The 27494-nt window shown below is 45.9% G+C and overlaps 2 protein-coding genes across 3 annotated transcripts; both read right to left on the reverse strand.

The window, feature by feature from the left end:
- Window positions 1-1649: 1649 nt before the first annotated feature.
- On the reverse strand, window positions 1650-4963 carry LOC115343839 (apovitellenin-1). Of its 2 annotated transcripts, XM_041124933.1 has the most exons (5): window positions 4849-4963; window positions 3298-3399; window positions 2743-2902; window positions 1944-2073; window positions 1717-1842 (listed from the first exon to the last, which is right to left on the reverse strand). In XM_041124933.1, exons 2-4 carry the CDS (start codon window positions 3356-3358, stop codon window positions 1974-1976), a joined length of 321 nt encoding a protein of 106 aa, XP_040980867.1. In that variant the 5' UTR covers window positions 3359-3399; window positions 4849-4963; the 3' UTR covers window positions 1717-1842; window positions 1944-1973. The 2 variants fall into 2 exon arrangements, with proteins under 2 accessions (XP_040980868.1, XP_040980867.1); XM_041124934.1 differs by having other exon boundaries at window positions 1650-2073; window positions 3298-3396; window positions 4849-4861.
- A 3245-nt stretch (window positions 4964-8208) lies between these two features.
- On the reverse strand, window positions 8209-27260 carry ILDR1 (immunoglobulin like domain containing receptor 1). The gene is made up of 8 exons (XM_030020053.1): window positions 27119-27260; window positions 23925-24095; window positions 21772-21921; window positions 20915-21034; window positions 20616-20762; window positions 16129-16260; window positions 13524-14335; window positions 8209-12461 (listed from the first exon to the last, which is right to left on the reverse strand). Exons 1-8 carry the CDS (start codon window positions 27171-27173, stop codon window positions 12420-12422), a joined length of 1629 nt encoding a protein of 542 aa, XP_029875913.1. The 5' UTR covers window positions 27174-27260; the 3' UTR covers window positions 8209-12419.
- Between the last annotated feature and the right edge of the window lie 234 nt (window positions 27261-27494).

Here is a 27494-nt window from a genome sequence, read left to right on the forward strand (position 1 = left end):
TGGCTTAGGGCAGTCTTCCCCCACCCCCAACACTGCCCAAGCAATAGGAGTATTGAAGCTCAACAATGGCAAAGCCTGCTGTCCTGAGATGGTCAAATACTGTTATAAAATGTGGAGAACAGGTTAAAATAAAGGCCTGGAACTGTGTACTGTGGGCTCAGGGCAGTGCTCCCACCAATGCTAGTGGAGGTTGGCACAGAGATATGGGATGAAATAGAGCCCTCATCTGCTAATTGGCCTTTTGTCAACTATTTGAGTTAATTTCCATAGTCAAACCCATGGGGGGCGGGGAGAAGGGATAGCCTTGAGGAAATACAATCAGCTTTTAGAGCAATTGCTGCTGATTCTTTTACTTCCTTCAGTCTCTATTGCTTCTCCCTTCTCCCTGTGGCCTCCCATTTCTCCGTTTGCTGTCTTGCACACTTCCTGAAACCACGAGACATGGGAAGGGCCAAACACTGACATACCCAATTCCTCCTTGGGCTTCTCTGCTATTCCTGCTTCCCCTACTCAGTTGTTGATTCCCTGATAATCTAGAAATAGTGTCAGGGAGCAGCAAGAGCTGGGATGTTCCAAGAAGGAGGACAAGCCAGGAGCCAGCAGAGACCACCGCACACCCAACAGTAAACCAAGACAGCAGGGAGCAGCCACAGGTCTGGGTGCGCAGAGTCTGAGCTTAGATGTGGCTCCTGGGTCCATAGGCACAGTGCGTAGATGAGGGTCCCAGGTGAGGGCCATTACTGGTGCTCTCAAGCCCTGACAGATAGTTAAGAGTAAAGCTGAAGCCGAACAAAGTTTTAGGTTTAAGACACCAGTGAGGGGAAAGTAAATGGAGATGCACCTTAAAAGACAGTAGCGTTGCTTTGCAGTTATTAGGCAAATCTCCTCTTGCCAGTTGTAGCGATGATCTCCCTCCTAAGCTGTAGCTTTGCCCATGTGCGCGTGACTCCTAGATCTCAGACTAGCAGGGTTTTGTTTTAGCCTCTGCCTCAGTCTCCCATTGCAATTTCAGACAAATTACCCACTTGTTTCTGCTTGCTTAATGATAAAGTAGATGGATTTCTTTATCCAGTGTGCGCATCTGAGATGAGGTAGTTCCACAGGGCTGACAAGGACCTGCCAGGTCTTTATAGACAGTCCTGGGCATAGGTGCCCCTCTCATAAACTGGTCACCCTCCATCTTGAAGAAGGTGAGAAATTTTCCCCTCATTTCTCCTTTGGAAAGGTTATTCAGTAGCCTCACTGGTTGGCTGATGAAACATACTTTCAAAGTCCTGATCAGATTGATGGACAGTTCGGTTTACTGGCACTTGTTTTCCCAATTGACCTGAAATCTTCAGAAACTTGATACAGGTGCACCGACTTGCTTCTTACCTAACCAAGGAGCACAATCAGTAGGACTTACTTAAATTTCATGGTCTGTCCTGATGTGAGGTTATGGTTGCCATGTTGTGGCTACCCTGAAAGATGCTCAGGTAGTGCCCCCTCCACCCAAGAAGAACCTAAGCTTAGTTAAAAGTGCCTGAATGTTCGGGGTTGGTTAGCATTGCCTGCAACACCTTCTTGTGAATCACAGCTACATTCTCAGCAGAATGGGATGCCAAGGTGGGTCTGATTTTGTAACGGTCAATACAAACAGGAAACTTAAGGAAGTGTAACAACCAACATTTTTTTTATTAGAGAGGCAATGGCCAAGCCATTCAGGAGGAATTAATTTTCAGGATTTGGCTACAGAAGAACTCTACAATCTCATTGCCTTCCCCATGCCCAGCCTTGGGTTTTTTTTCAGGGGAGACTTCAGCAGATGCCTTCCATCCTTTGGACTTTGAAGCTGGGTTCCCTCTAGTGGCATTAAGAGGAGCATCGATTCTGTCTTATTGACTGATCTTGGTCCGTCGTAGGGGCAAGGGGAAAGAGGACACTGCAGGGTATTACCCACTCACGTCAGGAAACACTGGCTTGTCTTCATCTGGCTAGTAGCCTAGGACTTTTGTGTACCACAGGTTCTTTATTTTTTCCATCAGCTGTTCAGCCAGTATACTGAGTTTAGTTGTTTCTCTGATGAGGAAGTTCCTGCAGGAGATGACAGTGTATGTGGTAAGATACACAAATACGTGAGGGTTATCTCCATCTGCTGTAGTTATCACACTACCTGTCACTGAGAGTGCAAAGCTCCTCAGAAGTCCTAGAGGGGCTTTCCTCAGAAGACAGGAACAGGCAGTGTGTGTTTGCCCTGAGTTACGTGAAACTGTACCTCTAGGGTCATTATGCTTTTCCTTTTGGGAGGAAACTCGTTCCCCTTCTTTGAGGAATATATATTGACAGCTAGAGCCAATACCATGATTTGTGTCGAGTGACAGCAGTGTTTCCTGGCACCTTCAGTACTCAGTGCCTCACAGATAGCACCGCAGCAGCCTTCCGGGGGGCTGATTCCCCACCAGCCAGTGGCCCCCTCCCTCACTACCCATGTATGAAGACCAGTACCTGCTACCCCCACAAGCACTGTCGTGTTCAATGTGCGTGCCCTGGGAAGAGCTTGCACTTTCATGTGAAACCATATCGTCTCAACCCCACCTTCCAGCACCCTACTCCCGTTGTTGTCACATCAGGCTTTGGTTGCCGATTCATTTCCCATTGGGTCTCCCCATATAGATACTTGATTAATCTGTTCTTTCTCCCACTGCTCCCTCTCCCTTTTTACCCATGGCTATTGCAGCATTAGCGCAAAGGATCTTTCCATACCTGGTCACAACAACTACTGGAGTCTGGGCAGCATCCACCAGAAACTGACCAACTCTAGGAGACATCTTGTTCACAGTTTCATAGATGTAAGCTGCAATTGCATCGGGGATGACCAACCAGTCACGACGGTCTCTCTCAAAGATGGACTTTGAGTGCACTTCTGAGAAAGAGGAGGCAAAAACCCACAAGGCTTCTCCAGTTACTTGTGTTTCTGATATTTTCCCCCAGGTGCAGTGGGAAGGGACTTGAAATTCTGAGATCCATAGCCTCCCCCAGAATTCACTCTAGCAGCATCCAGCAGCACCTCATCACTCATTTTAGGGCATCTAGGTCATAGGCCTTACATGGCTGAGTATTTGCACCAGGTACAGACAGTTTTCATGCCAGGCCCCTACCAACTTGTTTCACGCTGCCAAGCACTATATATTCATGGCCTTGAACTGTGTTATTGGGCTTCAGTCCTACTTTATGGATGGGTTAGACTTCTCTAAGGCAAGTGAGAACCTGTAGAGCTGAGCCTTGTCTCAGGCAGACAGAAAAGCTTTTCAAACTTACCAGGGAGAGTGGTGCTAAGGAGCAGAATCAGAACTATCACCAATGCCCTGGATTGCAGCATGATTTGCAGTACCAGTTCCGCTCTCTACACCAAGAGACCTGCTGGAATCAGTATACAATGTTTTGTTTGTTTTCAGAGAAATAAAACATATCAGTTAAACACCTGCAACAAACCAAACCAATAAATGAAGAAGAGAACAGGAAAGATCACAGTGCATTTCCTCTGAAGAAGTGAGGAAAAGATAGTATAAAAATGAAAGTGTCCTTTTATTTGTATAATCAGATATTCACAATGAATTATAGCTTTCAGAGCTCTAAAAAATATGTGACAGTTGAAGCTATTTCTTTTATATGAGAGCTAAAATTCCTTGTTTCAGCACATGAGCAAACCACTAAAACTGGCAGAGGTCAGAAGAGGTTTCCTCCACACATAAGTACAACTGAAATTTCATAATGTGGCATTTTTTTGTTTGAATTTTTTTTTGGTAAATTGCTCTAAAGAACATTGTGCTAGTGAGTGCATCAAATACAATGAGCATCTTAGTGACCCAGTGATTGAGTATTTTGTCTTGCTCTAGTTGAGGAAAGACCCAACTACCCGGCTAGGTTCTCTTGTCTTTTCCACACTGGGATTAATGAAGCAGATATTAGCCCAGGCAAAAGAAGTTCTCAAAAGGGAGTAAGTGCAAACTTTAGCTTCATCCAACCTCCTGTATTTTGTCTATCAAAAAAGTCAGAATTGGAGGAGCTCTTGAAAATTTGGTACTTGGTACACTGAAAAGATGACATTACATCTAAACAAGCTTTTCAAACATGCTGCACTTAAAAAGGTGTTTAGAAGTTAAAATTGATTTATGTCCAGAATTAGAGGGCTGCATCACTCAGAGCAACATGAAGAAAACATTGCAGTGCTAGGAATTGCAATGGCAAAAAAGGCTGCAAGTCTATTACATGTGAATGTTTTGCTAAATCCTGTGCCAGGTAGCTACAAGTCAATGCTCCTTCTTATCCCACAGTAAGGAAATTTCCATCCATTTTTATTTCCTTCTGCACACACATTACCTCCAAAAGCTACCACTCCATTCACTAGACATTTGCTGACCAGCAGCAGTTGCTCCATCACCACCCTTCCTTGATTTTTAATCCTAGAGCCAGTTTCTCCCTCTGTAGACAAAAGGTATAAATTTGCTTCCCAAGAGCATAAAGAGGTGATCTTACCCACTTCAGAGCCTGTAGCCCCTGTGGTGAAGGCAGCTGGGAGAAGGTTAAGTATCTTCCAACACTGAAACTTTGCAAACCCTACCATGGGCTTGATCTTTCTATGAGTGTCTTATGGAGCATCCATCACTCAGCTTCAATCCAGGTCACCTCAAGCACTCCCACCCTCCTCCATTTCAGCAATATTCTTGGCTATGGAGCATGAGAAGGGCTCACACTTTGGCTTGCAATAAGAAATGGGGAAAAATAGAAGACCGCCTCCACTCTCTTCTCTATGGCCTAGATACACCAGTCACAAAGTCCATACCACCCAGAGCAGAGTTCAGCTCTTACCTGTCCTGCTTTCTCTCTCTTTCTCAGGCCGAAGCTGAGGTAGATGCTCATCTGAGACATCGGCATTAATGCAGAGCTAATATAGTGTTAGGAAGGGGTCAAAGGTCCTGCTTTGTTTCCCTATTTGCTCTTTTGCAAGCACATCCAGCTCAGTGGGACAGGCAAGAAGCTGTGGAGGACTCTGGACCTGTTATTGAGATTTGGTAATGGAGGGTCAGTCTGACCTGAGCCTAAGAGACGTGGAAGGCAGCTCCTGGGTCACTGAGTCCCCTACTTTTGCAGACAACCATGTCATAGAGGCCCCTTTCATAAGTTGACCAATTTCCACATTAACAGTAGCTAGAGATGGGGTGAATTTTCCTCCCACTGTTCCTGTGGGAAGGCCTGTGCTGTAACCTCACTGCTCTGACAGTTGGAACTTACTTGCTGGCTATTACGCCCATTGGTGTTTTACCCTCCATTTCCAACAAATGCATTAACCAAATGGTGCACAGGGGTAAGTGTGCACTCCTCCCACATTTCTTCTTTCCCCACGCCCAAGTCTTTTTGCACAGGCTGACAAGATCGGCATACATCTGAGCCAGCTGTCAAAACTTACCCAGGGGAAGCATCCAGCTCCGGGGCCCTCAGCCCAGGAAAGACATGGACCTGTTAGAGTGGGTCCAGCGTGCCACAAAAAATGATCAGCGGGCTGGAACACCTCTTCTATGAAGAAAGGCAGAAAGAATTGGGGTTGTTCAGCCTGGACAGGAGAAGGTTCCAGGGAGACCTTATTGCAGCCTTTCAGTATAGCTTCAGCAAGGGCAAATCGTGCCCTTGACAAATTTGGTGGCTTTCTATGACGGGGTTACAGAGTTGGTGGATAAGGGAATGTCCTAGTTTCAGCTGGAATAGAGTTAACTGTCTTCCTAGTAGCTGGTACAGTGCTATGTTTTGAGTTCAGTATGTGAAGAATGTTGATAACACCAATGTTTTCAGTTGCTGCTAGTAGTGTTTAGACTAATGTCAAGGATTTTTCAGCTTCTCATGCCCAGCCAGCGAGAAAGCTGGAGGGGCACAAGAAGTTGGCACAGGACACAGCCAGGGCACCTGACCCAAACTGGCCAACAGGGTATTCCATACCATGTGACGTCCCATCCAGTATAGGAACTGGGAAGTGGGGGCGGGGAATCGCCGCTGGGGGATTAGCTGGGTGCCGGTCGGCGGGTGGTGAGCAATTGCACTGCGCATCATTTGTACATTCCAATCCTTTCATTATTGCTGTTGTCATTTTATTAGTGTTATCATTATCATTATTCATTTCTTCTTTTCTGTTCTATTAAACTGTTCTTATCTCAACCCGTGGATTTGCTTCTTTTCCCGATTTTCTCCCCCATCCCACTGGGTGGGGGAGGAGTGAGTGAGCGGCTGCGTGGTGCTTAGTTGCTGGCTGGGGTTAAACCACGACAGGGAAGAGCAACTGACGTCATCTACCTGGACTTGTGCAAAGCATTTGACACTGTCCCGCACATTCTTGTCTCTAAATTGGAGAGACATGGATTTGATGGATGGACCACTCAGTGAATAAGGAATTGGCTGGATGGTCGCACTCAAAAAGTTGCAGTCAATGGCTCGATGTCCAAGTGGAGACCGGTGACAAGTGGTGTTCCTCAGCGGTTGGTATTGGGACTGCTGCTGTTTAACACCTTTGTCGGTGACACGGACAGTGGGATTGAGTGCACCCTCAGCAAGTTTGCTGATGACACCAAGCTGTGTGGTGCAGTCAACACGCTGGAGGGAAGGGATGCCATCCAGAGGGCCTGTGCAAAACTCATGAAGTTCAACAAGGCCAAGTGCAAGGTCCTGCACATGGGTCGGGGCAATTCCAAGCACAAATACAGGCTGGGTGGAGAATGGATTGAGAGCAGCCCTGCGGAGGAGGACTTGGGGTGTCAGCTGACAAGAACATGACCCAGCAATGTGCATTTGCAGCCCAGAAAACCAACCATATCTTGGGCTGCATCAAAAGAAGCGTGACCGGCAGGTTGAGGGAAGTGATTCTCCCCCTCTACTCTGCTCTCGTGAGACCCCACCTGGAGAACTGTGTTCAGCTGTGGGGCCCTCAGCATAAGAGGGACATGGACCTGTTGGAGCGAGTCCAGAGAAGGGCCACAAAGATGATCAGGGGGCTGGAGCACCTCTCCTATGAAGACAGGCTGAGAGAGTTGGGGTTGTTCAGCCTGGAGAAGAGAAGGCTCCGGGGACACCTTATAGCAGCTTTCAGCACCTAAAGGGGGCCTACAAGAAAGCTGGAGAGGGACTTTTTACAAGGGCAGGTAGCGATAGGACAATGGGTAATGGCTTTAAACTGCAAGAGGGTAGATTTAGATTAGATACAAGGAAGAAGTTCTTCACTGTGAGGGTGGTGAGGCACTGGAACAGGTTGCCCAGAGAAGTTGCAGACACCCTATCATTGGAAGTGTTCAAGGCCAGGTTGGATGGGGCTTTGAGCAACCTGATCTAGTGAAACATGTCACTGCCCAGGGAAGATGAGATGATCTTTAAAGGTCCCTTCCAACCCAAACCATTCTATGATTCTATGATAACTTCTCCCCAGGCTCCCTGAGGACCTGGTCCCTGTCAGAAAGTGGCTGCATTGCTGCTGTAGGGTGTGTTTTCCCATAGCTCAAGTTCCAAGTGCCCGTTGGGTCTTCAGTCAGGCCAACTATCTGTATTTGGCACATGCAACCACTGAGCAGAAGGGGGAAGAGACAGAAAGGCTGCAACACTGAGCTACAAAGGGCATTAGCTAAAGGGAATGGGGAGGACATGAGGCATAAATTAAGCCTACTGTGTGAGACCCAACAGACCTCCATTCTTATGTCAGCCACTTATTTGTTAGGTGACTGTCACATGTGAAAAGTGGGAAAAGCTCAACCAGTATCTTCATTTATCAACCAAGCAAAATTTCTGGAAGACTTTTCTTCTCATGGAGCTCAGAGTACTTTAGAACCAAACAGTAAGCGTTCTGGTTTGACAGACATGGCAGCCAAGTCAGCGATTGCTAGTGGGTCACATCATTAAAGAAGGCTGCCAATGGTTTCCCAGACATTTTTCTACTCTCTTGGTGAGTATTTATTCAAATTATCTTCTTTTGTAGAAGAACAAAGAAAGAAGTCTCCCAAATAAGAACAACAACAAAAAATCCCCTATACAAGCACACCATTTCGCATTTTTGTCCAAAAAATAACAACAGAAAATTCTTACTGATGTATAACAAGGTTAATTCCAGAAGGAAGAACAGAGACTTTTCAGTTCCACTTCTGGTGCAAACACTAAAAAGCAATTTATGGTCTAGGAAGAACACACAAGAGCAATTGGTTGAAAGTTCTCTTGTATTTTAATTAAACAGTTGACAGTCATTGAAGAGAATCTGCACATTTACCATCTGCTTTTACAGCTGGAATGATATTCAGAAGACCAGCACAAGGCATATTATAGGCATTAAACTTTGCAGAAATAGCAACGAACACTCATTACTTGTGGGGGTTAATTTAATGTAACCTCAAGTGTCATCTTTCTCCTATGTCAGGTCGACAAATGGAAGGCTCTAATCATATTAAGTGGGTGTTTTAAACTGATGTGCTGCTGGAGGTAGTAACACGGAGGGGACTTAGCTACCCTATGTAGTAATACGTACTGCTGAAGAGCTTTGCATTGTGGTTGTTATCACACAAGGTAACTTCCCCCTGCCTGAAGTGAGGCTAACTTTAGCTAGTGCTATCACGAATACAATCCCAGAGATAGCAACTGGGCATTTCAGCACTTTCTGCTGCCAAACAGGCACTTGCCAAGACCAGATCAATGATTGCACAAGAAGCAGCCCTTGCCCTCCATTCCCGGAATGGCATTCCGGCATAGCAGGGCACTCTGCAAATAACCAAGAAACCCAGATACTCCAAGTCCTTTCTTAATCAAAGAAAAATTACATTATTTTTTATATCTCTTATGAATCTCTGGTCTGAGGTGGAAAACAGCTGAGAAGAGCAGCATGGACGTCCTTATCTGCCCCATGTGGCATGGTCACTTACTCATTACATTATTATTTTAAATTAGGGTAACTCCAGTGACTGTCAAGGCACTTTATCTGAGACAGAAAATTCATTCTTGGGGGTAAGGTATATTCCTTCAACTGCATGGCATGAAGAACAAAAGTCTAGAATGGCAGTAACTCCCATATGTGAAACATATTCAACTTTTTTCATCACAAATGGGCTGACATACAAACATCAGCTCTTTGGAATGGCTGAAAAATTAAGCATGAATAAATTGCAACATAGAAAGAACAAGGCTAGGCTATTTCCTACCGTTATTTCTTTCAGTGTGCAGTATTTGAGCTGCTCAATTCTCTCTCTTTTAAAAAAGTCAAAGACCCTGTAATCTTACTGGAAAAAAGAGTCCACATAGTATTGTCTAGTGTTGTCACAATGGCTTTCATTTATAGCCAATTAAAAATAGAAATAAGCACTCAAAACAGAGACTATTTCCTTCCCACTTTTCTGTCTGCTTGCAGTTGTAAAGCATGCATATATAGATTTCCTTTGCATTATTTCACAGCCCACCAACTAGTGTTTTATGAACCGCAGTGGTCTGTGGACCAGTAAACCTGGTGCCATTTCTGCTTCCCTGCTGGATAACCTAATCTACTTCTGTCACAATTTAAGAAGTTACAGAATTAAGAGTGAAATACAATCAATTGTCCCTGAAGAGTTTTGTTTAATGTTTCTATAAATATGAACAAAGTGACTGAAGAGGAGCTCAAGTATGATAAAGATAAAACTCTTCAGATTTCATACAGCACAAATGTGTTCACACAATCTACAATTAGTCACCCTAGCTCAATTATGGGGACTAGAGTAAGAAATAAAGATGGGGGACTCCTTCATAGGATTTAAATAAAAAAGCACAACCTCTGCAGTTAGTGCGCTCATACTACAGCAGCACGCTTCAACAGCTGCTACTGTTACACAGTCATCCGGGTTTTCTTGCTGTGTGAGGGTGTTCTTGCTCTTGGGAAAACTTGCTGGACACACGTTGGCTTATACACACTTGTATGCGAAGGAAAGTCAACTCTTTCCCATCCTACCATCTTGGGATCTCACCTGATGTCTCCATAGCCTCTACTCCTGTTGGAGAAATGGGGAGCCCTTCCCTGAAACCTGGACATTTGGGCTGGGTTGAGATGATAGGAAGAAGTTGTCCTGCATGATATATGGAACTATTGGAAGCATAAGGAGAGAGTCAAATTCCAAGCCACCAATTCAGCTTCCAAGGGTAGAATCTGCAGGGCCCTGGGTATCTGCTAAAAGTCGCCAGAGGGCAATGCTAAAGTCAAACCAGGATGCTAGTTTCGGAAGAAGGAGCCCCATTGTTTTCTGTCATTGCAGAAAACTCCTCTTAACTAATAAAAATACTAGCCCATCATAGAAGAGAGGGTGCATAAAATCCTCATGTCATTAAAGAAGAATAAAAATGATTCACAGCCAGTGGCTGAGAACCAGATTCAAGAGCGATACCGGCTTTGCAAGTTCTGTGAACACACTTAATTCCCTATATTTCAGATGTAACTCATGGGTCAGTTCACATTATTCACAGTTTGCATCTAATGTAGACAAGGACCACGCTTAACACAGCCTTCCTTTCTTGAATTCAAACTTTGGAGTTAGTCTTTTTGCTCTTTTAGCTCTTTCTTGTGCTAGCCATCAACTCCTGGCAAACAGCCCCTCTGTCTTCAAAAAGTAGGCCTCCGTTTCTGAAACAAAGTCAACCAGAGAAGCTAGTGGTTCCTCCTGCTTTATCTCCATACACAGGAATTAGAAATAAGCACTGTCAGCCAAGAAACTGTAGGAAAACAAGCACTCTCTGTAGTAGCCTTTGCTTGACCAGCAACTGCATTGGATATCCAGCTAGGAGCATTTGCTGCAAGTGTGATGTTTCCCATCATTGTCCAAAGAAAAGAAAAAAAAGGAGGTTTGCAAGTGAAAGCCTCTCCAAGCCAGTCTTCCAAGAGAAAGCATAAGCACATTAGTAATTAGGACATTAAAGAACAAATAGTAGCAAGTGTCCATGTGGCACTGGCTGGGAAATAAGCTAGGCAATACAGTCATTGATACTGGCCAATCTCTAGTACCTCTGGGTTACAAAATAATTAACAAGATGCTCCAAAAGCTCCTTGCCAACAGTTGAGTCTCTTGAATCCAAGAAGTGCCTTTGGCAAGCCAGTTTTCTGTGGAAGCAGCCAGCATCCAGAGAACCTCTCTTTTTCCAGCACATTTTAAATGAAAACAGTGGATGAATCACATCAAGGAGAAATGCCAAGTTCTTCTCCTTCACAACTGGTCTCAGAGCATAGAGAAATTCTGTGTTCTAGTTGCAAGGTGAGAGATGAGAAAACCCTGCAATCTAGCTACAGATCAGATGCACCACATATGCAGAGTTGGTATAAGTGTCAGGGTAAAGATCAAGAACAGTAGTAAAAATGGTGACTGTAAGACTTCTTCAGAGCCCTTTATCCCATCCCATGTATATGATACATGGCACAGAGAGCAAATGGAGCATATAAAATGCATGGAAAAGAGTACATGGCTTAGAAAAGATATATCCACCAAAGCCACGCTTCCTCGAGTTGAAGGAAATTCTGGTCCATAGTGTGAGGGACAGTAGTCATACCTTGCTCAGTCCCTGTAGGGACAGCCAAACCTTGGTAAATTTAGCCCTTTAAGTTTACAGATAAATTCAAGTCTGAGTTAAAGGCTAGAACAAGTATCTTTTAAGGCACTAAGGTCTAAGCGTAAAGTAGGGCAGGTTGTTTCAGTCAGTATAGGGAGGATAAGCTCGCAATTTGCAGATGTGCTAGTGAGCCCTTATTCAGGCAGGATCCTTCCAAGACTGTGACCCTTCTTTTTGGGAGAGAGGCTTACTGGGGACAAAGGGAAGCAACTGCCCAACTATGCTGAGCAGCCAGGCAGAAGCAGCAAACTTTACACATTCTGAAGCACAACAGAGGTGCCTTAGAAAGGAGATGCTGTGCCACCCTTCACCGAACTCCCAGGGGACCGGATCAGAGGACCTCCAGAGGCGTCTTCCAACCTAAATTATTCTACTGTCCTGTGACTTTACAACTCTGTGATCATTGGAGCCCTTCTCCAGTAACTGGTGTGCAAAAGATGAGCATTCTATGGACTGGGCTTCTCACAGTGCCAGGGGACCTAACAAAGACAACTGGTATCTCTCTTTAAAGATTGGGAATATACTATTTACTGAAAAAATCTGCTGTTTCCAATAGAATGTTTTGAATGGACCACAGACCATTGCAAACCTAAGTTTCCAAATCACAGCAAGAATAAAAATGGGTTATGTATTGCTTTCATGGGCACTAGACATAGATTCTTCAGAGTTGTAAGTCTAAGGGGAAGCTGCTTCATCTGTTTTTTTTGCTGGTTGTCTGTTCAATCAAAAGCAGCCATCCCAACCTACATAGTAGAAAAGCTAAGAGGAGTCCAGTGGGAATCTTAGTTTTTTCGGTACTGGCATTAAATGACTATGCTTCTTCCACTGTGGGAACTTCCTCTGTCCTGTAAGAGAAAACAAAACATTCAGGAACAAGGAAGGTTGAATGGAAATCATATGTCTTCCTACCTGCACCATAACAAAACCATTCATACATACACACATCCCAGCCAGGACTAGAACTGCACTTCCTTCCAAAACTCAGAAGGGAAGATGGTAATGTGCAAAATACAGCCCTTTGAGAAGACTCCCACCTGGTAAAATTCTGCATATATGTGATAAGGGACACTTAACATTTTTTTATTTTAAAAAAACTTCATTTTTTAAGGGGGAATACCCTGTTTAACTTGGAGACTAGCAATTGGATATGAAGCTTTTCACACTTAGGTTGCTCCCTGAAATCTAGTCCCAGTGTAAACTGACAAGATGAGCTGTGAACAGTAGCTGTTCACTGCCCATATAATGCATGTTCAGTTCTCAGGAGTCCCAGCAAGCGAGCCATTCTCTTCCACCTGGCCTGGAGGATCACACATTTCTTACCACTGTAGCCACCCATGATCTTAAAGCTTATTCCATGTAGCTTTAGGCATCTTACCTGGATGCTTTCGCATATGAACCATCTTAAAAATATCACCAAGATACTATAAAAATTAAAAGTTGGAGATCAACAATAGAGGAATCATGCACATGTTAAAAGAAATCAGAAGTAAGCCAACATCAGAGAGCGTTGCAGAGGGATACTCAGTACTGCTGCCTGCTCTAGAAGTGCTTTCTCCCCAGGCAGTGCCAGAACAACTATTCTAACACCAACACATACATACAGCCCCAAATGCCTCCAGGTGGGGACGGGAGTGAGAGGGTATAACATGTCACCCAGTGTGGGATGTGATAGGTGACCTACTTTATTTGACTGCTCACTTTGCCCCTGAACACACTATAGCCATGCAACGCATGCCTGCAGGCAGGGAACTCGGCAGCCTCTTTGTAACCCAGCTGCGTAGGGCACCCAGTGCTCCTTGCCATCCCTTTGACAGACAACAGGCTGCAGAAAGTAACAAACATTCACTCTCACTCCCCAAAACACACCTCTTCCCTTAGATGGGAAAGTAAAAAGGCAGCTGACTCACCGAGCGTGGCCCTGCACTACCTTTGTGCTTCTTGTCCTGACCTGGGATGATTTCTAATGAGCGGTAACTGGGGGGTTTATCTTCCGGCCATTCCCGAGACCGGTGCCGCAGCCTGCGATTTGTCGCTGGGAGACGGACTTGCTCTTCTGAGGAGCTCCACGACCCCCGGCGAGAAGGGGGAGAGTAGCTGTGCCGCCGCTGACCTGAGTTATTGCTCCTCCTGGTGTGGTGCTGGTAGTCTCGCCTCGCTGTGGGCTCCTGTCTCCAGCCACGATGGTGGCGGCTGGAGCGCTCCTTGGCCTCCTCTGGATAGAAACTGCAGCTGCTGCTGCTGCTCTTGCCCCTCTCAGCCTGGCGTGGGGGTGACACATCCCGTCTGAAGTGCTGGGGCCTGCCATTGTAGCCGCCTGTCCTCTGCCTCTGAGGATGGTTCTCTTGCTGCCTGTCCCAGGGCTCCCGATTGTAGCTGGAATGAGAATCCCCGCTGGAAGGCAAGGGCCACCTCCGGTTTTCCCTCCTGTCCTCTGCTGCAGAGTCCCAGGGTCTGGGGTTATGGGCAGCTCTCTGTGGCCGTGAGGAGTTGCTGCTCCCATGGATGGAAGAGATGTGATCAGTGAGAGGAGGTGGCATGATCTCAGAGCTCAGTGAGGACAGCAAGCTGGGCTGCACAGCCTGCTGCTGGTGGGAAGGTGGCCGGAGCTGTGACATGTTAATGTTTTGGATTTCAGACTCCAGATAGTCCAAAACACCCTTGTTAGGGGAAAGCTGAGCTTGTGGCTGCACCAGTGGAAGGCTGTTCTGCAGAGACACATCTAAGGATAAAAGCACAGGAGAACACAGCAAGTCAAGAGGAAAAAATAAACAGAGGGCCCTTCTGCACTAATAATCCTGGCTGAGTCTCTTTTGAGCCTCTCTCCTCCTGCTCCTCCTCACTGCAAGAGCTGCACGAGTCTCAAGCACCCCAGCCAGCACATCCAGACCACGCAAGGTAAGGTGCAAAGAGTAGTAAGTTGCAGCATAATCTGTGTTTTGGGCACCACAGAGGTAAGAAATGAAAGTCATCCAGCACATGTGGAAATACAGTTTATGTATTTAGAGAGAGGAACATTTTTTTCCTACAGCATTGATACCAAATTTTATTTTTAGAAAATCAGAGAAAGTTCATAGTGTTTTCTCTTATACCTCATTGAACTGGAATAAATATGAACCAATGCTGCAAAAGAAAAAGAAATTTTTATATGTATGCACACATACAGACACACATGTATGAATAGATATAAGTAGCAAATGGAGAAGTTTCTTCACTAGGAGACTGGTCCAGCTCTGGAACAGTTACACAAAGAAGTAATGGAATCTCCATCCTTGCAGGTTTCCAAGACTTGGCTGGACAAAGCCACAGCTGATGTGACTGAGGTTGCTGACAGTTCTGCTTTGAGCAAGAGGTAGGACTAGGTGACCTTAGAGGTCCCTTCTACGCAACATCTCTAAAAAGCTGACCTGAAACAAATTTAAGGGAAACTTAAGCACAGGAGATTCAAGGACTGTGAAAACATAGGCTAAGAAACTGCCTGAGGAACTGACTTGCCCATTTTCTGCCAGCATGCACATGGATTTCCTTGAGAAGACTCAGTGTATTCTGTCTTAAATCATGGTGGCTCAGTCACCAGATCTTCCTAAGGAAAAGTGATGCCTTGACTAGGAAAAATGGTAACTGTACAATTAACTGGCGGGCTAAAAAAGTATATACTCAAACATCTTGAATCTAGCATTTAAGATGTTTGCAAACTATTTCTTCAAACAACAGGTAAGACTCATCAGACACAGGGTAAATCTGTGACTGCTGTATAGTGATGAAAAATTTCTGAATTTCATCTGAAATATTTCCAGATGAAAAATATGTTCTATTTATTTGATAAGTCATTATGCTGTATTGCTCTATTTTCCTTGGGCAATTAATTTCCTTGGGTAATAAATTATTTTATTACTTATTTCTCTAGGTCTTCAGAGACTCCATCTTCCCTCCTCCATTAAAGTTACAAATAAATACCACTAATACAAGCGATTCTGGGGCAGAACAACTGGAAAATTCTTCCTGGTTCATTAAAGAGTCCTTCATTTTTTGCTGCATGCAGGCTAGATCTATTGCACAGAAGGCAGTTTGCCCTTAATCATTTGAAGACTAGACATTTGATAAGAACTCAAACAAATTGCACCTCACTTGTCATGTCAGTTTTGGCTATAAGGAGTTGACCGTGACCAGCACTGCAGAACAAAGAGACAGTACTCTCCTCTACCACATGAAGCGAGATAAGCTGGGTATATTTACCCTGCAGTTGTTGGGGTGTAGCACAGATATACCTTAGTTAGCATTAAACTACTTTACCCAGCACTGAGCTTAGCAAGGCACTTAAGATGAATAGGCTGTATTTATCCACCCAGCTAAGTCTATAGCACGCTGCAGATGTCATGCTAGGACACAGAGTCATGCTAGGAACATCCTTCTCTCTTTCGTAGTAGAGAGGCTAAAGCCTCACTGCTGAACCTCCCTGAGAAGTTACCTGTTTCTCATCCTGATTTCCCTCTGAAATGATGCCCATGGTCTTACCTTGTTGCAGTAGAGGGTTCAGCTGGTAAGAGGAAAGTTGCGAGTTCCTGTCGCCACCTCCGTAGAACATGTTGGGTGACATCCAAGGTGCAAGTGCCTGAGCCTGCTTCATGAACCGATGCCGTTCCAGTACTGTAAAAGGAAGAAGAAAGCTTACAGCAGCTATCCGGAGAGAACAGCTTGCAGACCACATACCGTTTTGCCTGATGGACTGTAGCCTTTGGATGTGATCAGATAGAGGAAATTCACAGAATGAAGAGTTCTCTCCACCCTGTGACAAAGGTAAAACAAAGCACAGGAAATTCCAATACAAAGTTGTATAGCTTCAAAAAGATACCTAAAACAGAAGAAAAGGGTTACTGCCTGACAATCAGGGTACAGCTCCAGCAACTGGGAACAAATGGCACTATGATTAAGTACACAGCGCAACCAAATGCAAGACTTCTACCTGCCCTGTCATTATGAGTACAGTTGCAGAAAGGTGGGAAATAATGTTTCACACAGCAAGACATACCACACTCTTTTCTCTCTCTTAAACCTCTTTCAGCTCATCATTGGTCCTTTCCCCCTTTTGGCTTTGATTTACAGCTAAACAAGACCTTTTTTTGCCACCTTCATGTAGTGTCTGTTCAGATCATATTTTCCACACCGTACTCCATCATTTCCTCTCTGTTCCACAAATAGGGCACTCAGAGATGCACTGTCCAGCTTCTCCCTTTCTAGTCTTTCAACCACTCTTGTCTCTCTCTGTAATTTAACTCAGCATGACTCTCAGATTAAATCCCTTAGGACAGAGTGATCAAACTGGTGAATAAACTACATTTCCTGTTCTCAACAGCAATGTCCAGTGTGCCAAAAGAGCAACTCGGTGGAAATTTCTCTCTCTCGCTGTTTTTCCATCACTGCTAACTCCAGACCCCTACTCGTGGGGTCAGGCTCCAATTCCACTTCACTTTTTTCAGCGCTTCCATCTCACCTCCGCTATGCAGACAACCTCACTATCCCTGTCTTCAAAACTATTGTTCGTTGCTGCTGCTTTTTTGCAAATACCTAAAAACATCTTACAGAAACTTACTCCTTCTACCATAGTCAATCAAAACTTAAGTTTATGAGCAAGTAAATTCTGCAAGCCCCAGACCTTACAGAGCCTGACTCTGCATGGTTTGTCTGTCATTACTGGGTGAAGCTTTCCTGCAACACGGCCTTTGCAAAATTTCTCTTATATGGCTTCTGTGGAGTTTCAGAAGTGTCAGGCTTTTACTGCAGTCTCTTCTCTGGTCAGGCATGAACAGAACAACACTGGCTATACAGTTCAGGAGACAGATAGGAACGTAATTGCCTTTGAGACTTTTACCCCTCTGATAAATCTGGCTGATGAAATTAAAAGCTATTGGAGGGAAAGAGACAGGGGATAGACAGACAGGTTGGCTGCATAAGCCTTGCTTCTTTAAGAAACCAGGCTACAGCTGAGCTCCAATTAATTCTGTCCCCTGGGTTCATCTGCAGCAGGCACCATTTAGACTGCACGCTCTTTGGGACTGAGCTCTCCATTTTAGGCAGCACTCCACTTATTAAACATGTCCTCCTTTAGCTGTTTCACTGAATTTACACAGAGCACCACTTGCAGCAAATCGGACTGACCATGCCTCTCAACACATCCTTCCCTTTCCCCACAGTTCATGCGACTCCACTTCGTTCTCCACTCCAAACTCCCTCCCCCTCCCCAGCCTGGCTCCAACCAGAGTGAACTACAAAGCTGGAAACTTCAGGGTTTTTAATTCTAATACTCTGATTTTTCTTCAAAGCTGTGTGGCCTGAGGTAGCAGCTTTCAAGCATTTTATGTCAAACATGCTTCATTATTCTTTTTTCCCCAAGGGATTTTCCTCCAGTTTAGGTTTCGAACTCAGAGGAAGAGAGAAAGAGGAAAAAGGATAAAAAGAAGGGAAAGGCCTTATCTCTTCCACACCCATTCCTCCAATTATCACCTCTAGAACCTGCTGAGTGCATGTCCCTGGGTTTTAACCATGGTCTTTGCCTGAGGAGTAAAAGACCCAGCAGCTGTGGGCATACCTACTTAGGGTTCCCCTCCTTAGGGTATGAAGGCAGTCACTAGGACCAAAGTCATCCTGTCCCTGTAATTCTCTGCTCTCTCCCTACAGCTGAACAAATGCGGAATTATCCTTGGACTTTCTTCACTACCTTCATCCTCTCTTCCTTCCCCAGATACTTTGCCTTCCAGTTTGAACACAATATATACTCTGGTTCCCCACCTGCAGAATGGAAGTAAAGTTACAGATCTCTTTTTAAAGTGAACATATTTATCTGAGGAAGGTCAGATTCACCATAATTCCAAAACTCATACCTGCTATAAAACTTTGGCAGAATGTCATGTTGTTCCCTCCACTTATTCCCTGCTGAGAAAGGTTGTTCTTCACCTTTGACAGACTTTACAGCTGCTGGGCCAATTACCCAATTATAAAAAAAAAAATACTAACCTAGTCAGACCCAGGTGCAAGTATATCCTATTTTGCACCAATTCATTAGTGGAAGAAGTCCACAGTAGAAAAGGAACTAATAGAAACAGAAGGAGGTCATACGTATATTTACCCTGGTGGGCTTTTCTCAGAGCTTTCCATGGGGAATGTAATTGGCTTGCTCCTGGGGCATGTTTAATATTTCCGTACACCAATTCTGAATTACTCAAACAACGCACTTCTTTTATTACTAGGTTCAAAATCATGTTAGTTAACGACCTGACTTAAACCACCCAGAATTACCTTGCCTCAATAGCATCTATGACTGTTCAGCAGATCTAGGTTACCCTCTAGTGGCCAATAATGTGGAAGAAATCACCCGTACCGGGCTTACACTGTAACTCGTAAGACTTAGTTGAGGATTTCTGCCTTCTCTTCAGTTGTACGGAACTGCTATTCCTCAGGACTGTTCTGTAAAAGGCCCCCTGTATTTATCTTCTTGTGGTTTTTAAGGCCTCCAGTTCATTTCTTGGAGTGCAAAAAAGTAAGTCAGAGGCAGGCTGAAGTGAAGAGAAGGTGTGCTAGAGGAGGGGAGCAGGCACAAAGATCCCTTACAAAGTGAATAAAGAGGGCAGACAGCTGGGATAGAAATTACAGACACAGAATCCAGCAGCCAGTCAAGGTGGCTGGAACAGGGAGAGGCTTTGGGAACCCTGCAAGAATCCCTCCTACCTATCCTCAACAGGAGGCAGGAAAGATAACAGCAGCAGTCTAGAGTGTGCTATCATCTTCTACAGCACAGAAAAACAAAAAGGAGCTCACACAAATCCTTGTTTTGATGAGAACCAGGAAGTCTGGAAGTGTGAGTCTTTCATCTCCATCACCTCTCTCTCCCTTCATGGAAACTAATTTTTCTGCCGAATTTCCATAGCCTCCTCAATACTACACATTTTACTTGACAGCCTGTAAAGCCCCCAAGAAAGTGTTTTGTTTTGCTTTTTAGTAATAAGAGGGATGCTCTGCTTGCTCTTTGCAAGGGCTAAGCAAATTACGCTTAAATCTAAAACTCTAAACTCTAAAACAACTTACTAACTCCCAAGGTATAGCAAATAGCTCTTTCACAATTAAAGGGAAACCAGAAACACAGCTCCTTGTTCATAAATCCTCTCCTTGTACCACCCGGGGAAAAATCTGGTGATTTCAGTGATAAATAAATGTATTTGTTGCACTTTGTTCCTGTGGGATTGTGTAAACTGTAGGGGGGCTCAGTCGGCTTGTGTTGCTACTAAGTTTCAGTTACAGGAACACAGAGGTTATATCGCCTTAGCAGTCAAAATTCAAATGGTGGCCTCACTAAGAGAACAGGGTCTGGCTGCAGAATCTTTATTATTGCTAAAAATGAAACACAACAAAGTTTCTCTTGACCCTCAAAGCCTCAGAATGCATTTGCATGGTTGACCACCAAGAGAGACCATCTTTCTCCTTTCCTTCTCCTCACTTCCTTCCCCAGAGAAAAACAAACAAAACCTTTTTCTTGTGGAAGGAGCAGCTCTGAAAATAACATGAAGATAGAAAATTCCAATTTTTACATAATTACCTCTCAGAGCAACACACTTGCAGGTTAGGCCAGTTTGCAGAGTAGGACCAAGGTATTTGCTTGCCTCCCTCACATGCACAGGCATATGAACCACAAGACAGGGAAGAAAAGTCCTGAGCTACTCATACAAGAGAGCTGATCATGCCCTGGATGACATGAGAGAAGTTGGTAGCAAGATGTGAGTGAGGAGGAACTTCTGAAAGTAGGACACAGAGGAGCAAGATGGGCTCCATGTATCCTAGTTCCCCTCCTCTAAACTCAGATAAGCTGGTCACGGAGGTCACATTGGCCAAAGAAATGTCGCAGTCTATACGGATGCTGAACTGGAGGGAGAAAGTAGAGCTCAGCAAAGCTCCCAGTCAAGCTTTTGTCTTGACAGAAGCCATGAATGGACGCACATTTGCTTGAACCTCACCTTCCTCATTACAGCAGCACCGCGTTGGGCAGCAGACACATGGGACGTGGCAGCAGCAATACTGGGGGCAGCACTGGCACCAGCATACTCCAATCAGAAGAAGGAGGAGGAGGCCACCGAGAACGATGAGGAGTACTGTGAGCCAGTCTATGGGAAAAACGAGAGAGAAAGAGGATCCTGATGTACCTGGGCATAGTAAGTTACTGAGCACCTCTCCACTGCTGGAGACATCTTGGAGTGGGGAGGAAGAGAACAGGAGGAGATACCTGCCACCCAGGCAACAAACCACAGGCACTTACGGAGAACAATCAGCTTAACTTCTTTGTCCGCATCACCTGAGGTATCTCCTGGTGCTTCCACAGTGCAGTAGTACACGCCGTGGTCCCACCACATGACCTCACTGATGACAAGGTCTGCCCCTATGGGAGAGGGACTGAGAGGTCAGCGGGCTATTTGGGACTGACAGACACTACTTTCAGGCCCCACTCTAAGAGGGCCTTCTGCCTGCAGGTGACATACAGTACTGCATCTCCCCTCTTCCCAAGCATAGCCATCACCTTCAAACAATCCCATTTGAGTCCATTGAGAACTCCTGTAAACAGCATTAACTGCCAGTCCCTTTTTTCTTTGTGTTGCTGGAAGACAATGCTACTTAGAAGCAGGACTAGTTCTGTGTTGAGTGAAATAACCAGCATGCTGCTGGGTGATGGATGTTAACAGATACCAGCTGCTGCCAACCCTACTGGTTTTGGAACACAGATCATTGTCCCTGTTAGGCCAGCCATCCCAATAACTCTTCTGGCAGGAGCAACAGCTATTGCTCCAGGGACAGCAGGGAGCATATAATACACCTGGACAATTATGCAGTACTTCTTAGAAGAAAGAACTGTTTCCTAGCCTCTGGGCTCCTCAGCGTACTTTTGTGCCCTTCAGCAGAATGCTCAGGCATCCTCAGCTCAACCTTAGCTTGTGGTGCCTCCAACACACTCAGGCCAGCTGGGGACAGGGCCCTTCACAGCTCTTATTCCACTGCCACCTCACAGAATATGGAAGCTACAGATTACATTAGCCATGTTTATGCTTCTCTTCACTTAGTAGGCCCAGATATTGGATAGTTACTGAGTTCACTGCCTGCCTGGGAGGTCAAGTCACTTACGGTTCTGAATGGTGATCTTTCGTTGTTGGTAGTCGATACCCAGCACAGGCTCCTTCTGCCCATACTTCTGGATGACAATGCGCACCTTTCGCTGGCTGTCATTGCAGTCATCAGATGGGTCCTGGCCAAGAGCTAAACCAGCCTGGTATGCTACAAACACACATCACCAAATAAGATGTCGAAAGTTATTTCAAAGGACCAATTTCTATCCCCTTGTGAGCAGCAGAGAAACTCTCGAATGCATGTGTGCATTTGCTTTAGTTTAGTAATACAAAGTATGGCTTCAAACCGGCAAGGACAAGTTGCTTTGGAGTACTCAAAAGCAAACAGAGGTAGAGCCACAGGAATGGCAGAGATTTTGCAAATGCAGGAGCTGCAGAGGAGATGCCTCCTTTACTCACAACTGAAAGATCAACAGTAGAAAGAAGGTAATGGTGGTAGGCAGCTCCCAGTATGAAGATAAACTGCAAGGAAAAAATGTCACAAAACTCCCAGGAGTACTGGGACTAAAACAAAAGTGTGTTTATTGGCCAAACAAAACCTCCAGACATACATGAACTGCTGTAGGGATTGTCTCCCTTTCCCTCCTGTAACCCATTAGATGCTGTGGAGCTCATAAAGACAGAAAAGAATCCATCATCTGATTCCAGCTAAGGATTATGTGTAGAGACACCTAACAGAATTAATGGAGGGCTAGAGGCCATTTCTGTGCAACGGTCTTATGACAGACTCACAATATAAAGTAACATTGAATTGCCAAGTATTTGGGAGCTAAGATTTGGGGAGACAACTGATACAGTCAGCATTGTCTGTAAAGGGCTTGCAACGAAGACAGGAGAGCACAAAGCTTGTCAAAGGCTTCTCCGTTGCTGTACCTACAATGGATCATGAAGAGCAGACCCAACTAAGCAAACACCGTGACCTTCCTGCTCTCTGTCCCTTTTGGGGACTATTAGCTTGAGCCTGGGCTCAAAGCACTCACATTATGCTGGGATCAGCACAGCCAGGGACCCACCTGCTTGTGGACAAGGCTATAGAGCGCTTGGTAACATGCCTACCCAAACCCATCCAGGCTGCATAAAGGAGAGTTTGGGCACCAAGACACCAAACAAGTCCACACTCCCACTCTGAGCTCAGTCTTAAGTGTGCAGTTAAGCTAAGGTTGTCCAGCTTAAACATGCTGCAGGGTTTGAAGAGAAGAGAAGGGGGGGAAGGATGGGGGAAGGGGGCGGAGGAGAGGGGAGAGAGAAAAGAGAGAGAGGAGAGAGGAGTTGAGTTCAGCTGGAAGGGACCTACAATGGTGATCTAGTCCAAATGCCTGACCACTTCATGGCTGACCAAAAGTTAAAGCATGTTATTAAGGGCATTGTCCAACTGCCTCTTAAACACTGACAGGCTTGGGGCATCGACCACCTCTCTAGGAAACCTGTTGCAGTGTTTGACTACCCACTCTGTAAAGAAATATTTCCTAACGTCAAGTCTGAACCTCCCCTGACACAGCTTTGAACCATTCCCACACATCTATCACTGGATACGAGGAAGAAGAGATCAGCACCTCCCTCTCCACTTCTCTACTACTGCATACAGTATTCAAGGTGAGGCCGCACCAATGCTAAATATAATGGGATCATAACCTCTTTTGACCAGCTGGTTATACCGTGTTTGATGCACCCCAGGATGCAGTTTGCATACCATCTTAAGAATCATCTTAAACACTCCTGCATTAAGGCTGCACACACCAGAACGTCTGCACATGAAGTGCTGCCACCAGTACTAAATGTTATTACTTAGAAGTCTTTCTGCCTTCCAAAATGCATGTTTCTTCTACTTCCTAAAATCAGTAACACCTGGTCACAGGTATCTAGCTCCAACCATGGGGTCCCCCATGGAGTCATAAAGTCCACTTGTTGCAGGACCCTTGCTTTCAAACATGCTGAAGCATAAGATGGGGCTGCCAAGATTGACAAGCGTCAAACATGGCTGAGACTCTCTGCCTTCTGAGTTGATGACAAAAAGGACAAATGACCTGCTTTGGCTGGGATTTCTGGTTTGTGGGCAGGAAGAGGTCAAAAGGCTGTATTACGCAGTAAGTCTACCTTCCCCTTCCTTTCCATTTGAAGAGGGATTCCTTGGAGGACAAGCCTGACACTTACAGACTGAGTAGTAGTCAAAGATGGGGTCCTTGCAGAAGGATTTGAAGCGCCAGGTCACCACCACGTCCTGCAGCTGAGCTGAGGTGCTATAGTCACACTTGAGGACGACGGTGGCAAATAAGGTGGTATAACGCTCAACATCCTGCACTGTCACCAGAAGGGAGAGGCAACCTGCAAATGAGAACACAGAAGGCAGTCAGCCCGTATGGACAGACCACATATCACAACTTTCACTCTGTACCAGAACAACAACCAAAGTACATCTCCCTTGGCCTCATCCAGGACCTGCACCTATGGACCTCAGTGGCCCCACTGGTGAAGCCATCCAGAGTTAGAAACGGTCGTTAGAGTATGAGTCCCATCTTTCCCTGACAGAAGGCAGCTTGAGCCAGCTGCATTAACCTGCCTTACAGACTGAATTATTTTCTCCAAAGCAACTATTAGTAGTCATTATGTAGCACATCACTCTGTGTTCTCCTTCTGCATGGGGAAAACTGTCCCTCCCAGCTGAGGGAGATAATTCGTTGGGCCCAGAAGCACACAGGATGCTTGTCATCCTAACCAGAAAAATTCTGCAGCGCCATCTGTTCATATAAACACCAAATGAATTTTATCAAGGTCTCGCTAAGACAGTCATCAGAATGGCATCTAATGGTGACCAGGATTAAGACAATACAGCTTTTGGGCTGTAGCATCACAGTTAAACTTAATCTGTTTATCGCCACTTCAGAACAACATACATCAATTACATTTTTTCTCCTTTTTAATGAAGCTATTGTTATGTATGTTTAGAACTCATCCATAACAATCTCCACAGCATTTTCTATCCAAGCAGCTGCACCCACTGAGGAAGGTTTTACAAAGTTTCTCATAAGCTATGCTTTATTTTAGCCACACTCCAGAGACACCTCTATCTTATTTAAACTTTGATAATACAGTAAGTGTGTTTGTCATTAACAATAGCGAAGTTATCACCAGTTGCCTTCGATAAGGAAATACAAACAGTGCGGAGCAAGTGTGGGATGCCCTGTCTGGAATACAGCCTGGAGAACAGGGCAGGGGTTGCAGTGCAATGCTAGTTGCTTCTTAACTGGGGAGCACGACAGCAGGAAAGGAGGTAAGGAAAGGGGGAGGCTTGGAAGGTACCAACTGAAAGGTTCTCCATGAACCAACACTTGATTTTTATTGCATATTCAAAGGCTTTCCCTCTACTCCATGTTTTCAGGATGAGAGAGCGCAAGGGAACAAGGGACTATGTAGTAACATCTGGACCACAACTGCAGGCATCATTCTTTCAGTGTCCTCTTAGGCTGCACCTCCACAGTACGTTCCAGGCAAATATGAGCTCAGCCAGTTTCCACCCAGAGGAAAACATGCTGCAGAGGTGCAACGCTGCCTCAACAAGTAATTCTGCAGTGGGATATCGTCAGTGCAATACTCGCTCAGTTTCTGGTTTGAAACGGACTCCTGGTCAGCCAACTCAAAGCACGGGCAGAGCAAACTTATTTGCCTTAAAAATACCACACAAACACACAGAGGACCAGGGTAAACTCTGAGTCCAAGGCTTTTCTGAAAACTAAGATATACGCACATGCACTTAAACACAGAAATACCAGCAGCTGTGCAAGACTCTAGCAAAACCAAGGATCTCCAGTTTTTGCAATGCTGTAGCACAGCAAGGTCCAGACTGGTCACAGGTAGTTACAGTTGCTCTTATTTAAGAGCATTGTACTTCAACACATCATGTTTCAGCTTTCATTGTGAAATAGCTGACCCACAGGATCTTACTGCAGGAAATCACGAGAAACCAACCCAAAATCCAAACTCTCAAGATTGGCAAAACCTTGATCTCATTGTCAATCAAATTAATTCCCATATGAATTCTGACCTGTCAAGGATCATGGAAACAGAACAGATTTTCCATGGTTTCCTACAGCAGCATCTCTGTGGCAAGAATACTCAAAATCACTATGTGCTTTTCACTTACAGAAACCAAAGCTCTTTATTAAAGGGATCCTTTCTCGTTACCTCTGTTCTGCAAAAGAGTCAGAGTTGAAAAATAAGTTCCTTATTTTCTAAAGAGGTTAAAACCCTACTATTCCCACCAGAGGACAGTCGGATGTCTCTGCACGTCTGATGTTCCATACTAACCTCCTCCAAGAAAACTGAAAAGTTGTGAAATTAAGGCTGGTTCCTAAACTTGGACTGCATTACTCCGCTGCACACTGCTATCCTTCTTACCCTGGTTGGAAAGAACAAATCTGGACACTACCAACCTAGTAAGTTACGGCTTCCTCAGGCCTATGGCTTTGCATTGAAGACACTAACGTTCAGAGCCAGTGAAGCCAAGTTTTAGCTAGAATATCATGCAGGAAGGTGGCTGTCAAGCAAGACAATCAACAAGCATACCTGCATATTTTTTTGCTTCTTTTACTGGTTCTCTGTGAAAAACTGAACTTTGGTATTTAAAGTTAAATCATCAGCAAAGACCCAGGCGTCCAAGAAGGAAAACGATCGTTGTATTTCCTACAGGAGATCAGAAGCTGTCAGGCAACCTGCAAAGCTTGGCAGAAAGGACTCTGCTTGCTGAAGGCCGCCTGCGGACACGGAGGTGAGCTCGTGTTCTCCATACAAGCATGTATCTAGCAGGTAAGGAAGCTCTGCAGCTACACCAGAACCCCAAAGAGGCTGGGGCTGCCGAGCTAGCAGCAAAGGCTGGGGTGGGCGCCTGTGACAAGCCAAAGGGGAACCCCTCCGTGTTTGTACCCCGTGCTCCGGTCCAAACCGAGCCGGCCGCACACGGGCGATACTGGAGGCTGCCAGGAAGCCGGCGGCCACTTCCTCCTAGGAGAGCAGCTAGCCGCACCTTTGGGGTAACGAAACTCCTCTCCGCATGGCTTTCGCACCGACCTCGGGAGAGCCCCGCTCTTCCGCCCGCCGGGGAAGGACACCAAGGGGGGGGAAAACAACGCCCGCCCGGGCCAGGCCACCCCTTCCCCTCGCCGCGGGGCCGCCGTCGCTACCCCCCCCACCCCACCCCACCGCACCGCACCACGTTAACCCCGGGCAAATCCCGACGGCGCCTCCCGGGCCCCGGCCCCCTGTGCCACAGGGGAGTCCCGGGGCGGGGAGGGGCCCCGGAGGGGACCGGGACCGGGACCCCGCCGCCGCCTCGCCGGCGCGGCCCCACTCACCGGCCGGCAGCCAGGCCAGCAGCAGCGCCCACCGGCAGCGCCCGCGCGGGGCCATGGCGCGGCCTCCTCCACCCGCCCGGGGACGTCGGGCCGGGCCACCCCGCCGCGCCCACAGGCCCTCCCCTTCCCGTGGCACCTGTCCCAGGGCCGGGCGCTGCCGCCGGCCGCAGTCCCCTCCCTCCGCGGCCCCTCAGCGCCCGCCCGGCGGCGGGTACGCCTCCCCCCCTCGGCACCCTGCAACCCTCCGCCGCAAAGCCAGGCAAAATACTTCAGAAACCAGCCGCCAGCTTCAGAAACTGCTTTTAAAAGTAATAAATATATGTATATAAAGTGTGCACACAGGTGTACGTGAAGATACGGACACGGGTGCGAAGTT

Source organism: Aquila chrysaetos, chromosome 7 (genome assembly GCF_900496995.4).
Source record: "Aquila chrysaetos chrysaetos chromosome 7, bAquChr1.4, whole genome shotgun sequence".
Lineage (NCBI taxonomy): Eukaryota > Metazoa > Chordata > Aves > Accipitriformes > Accipitridae > Aquila > Aquila chrysaetos.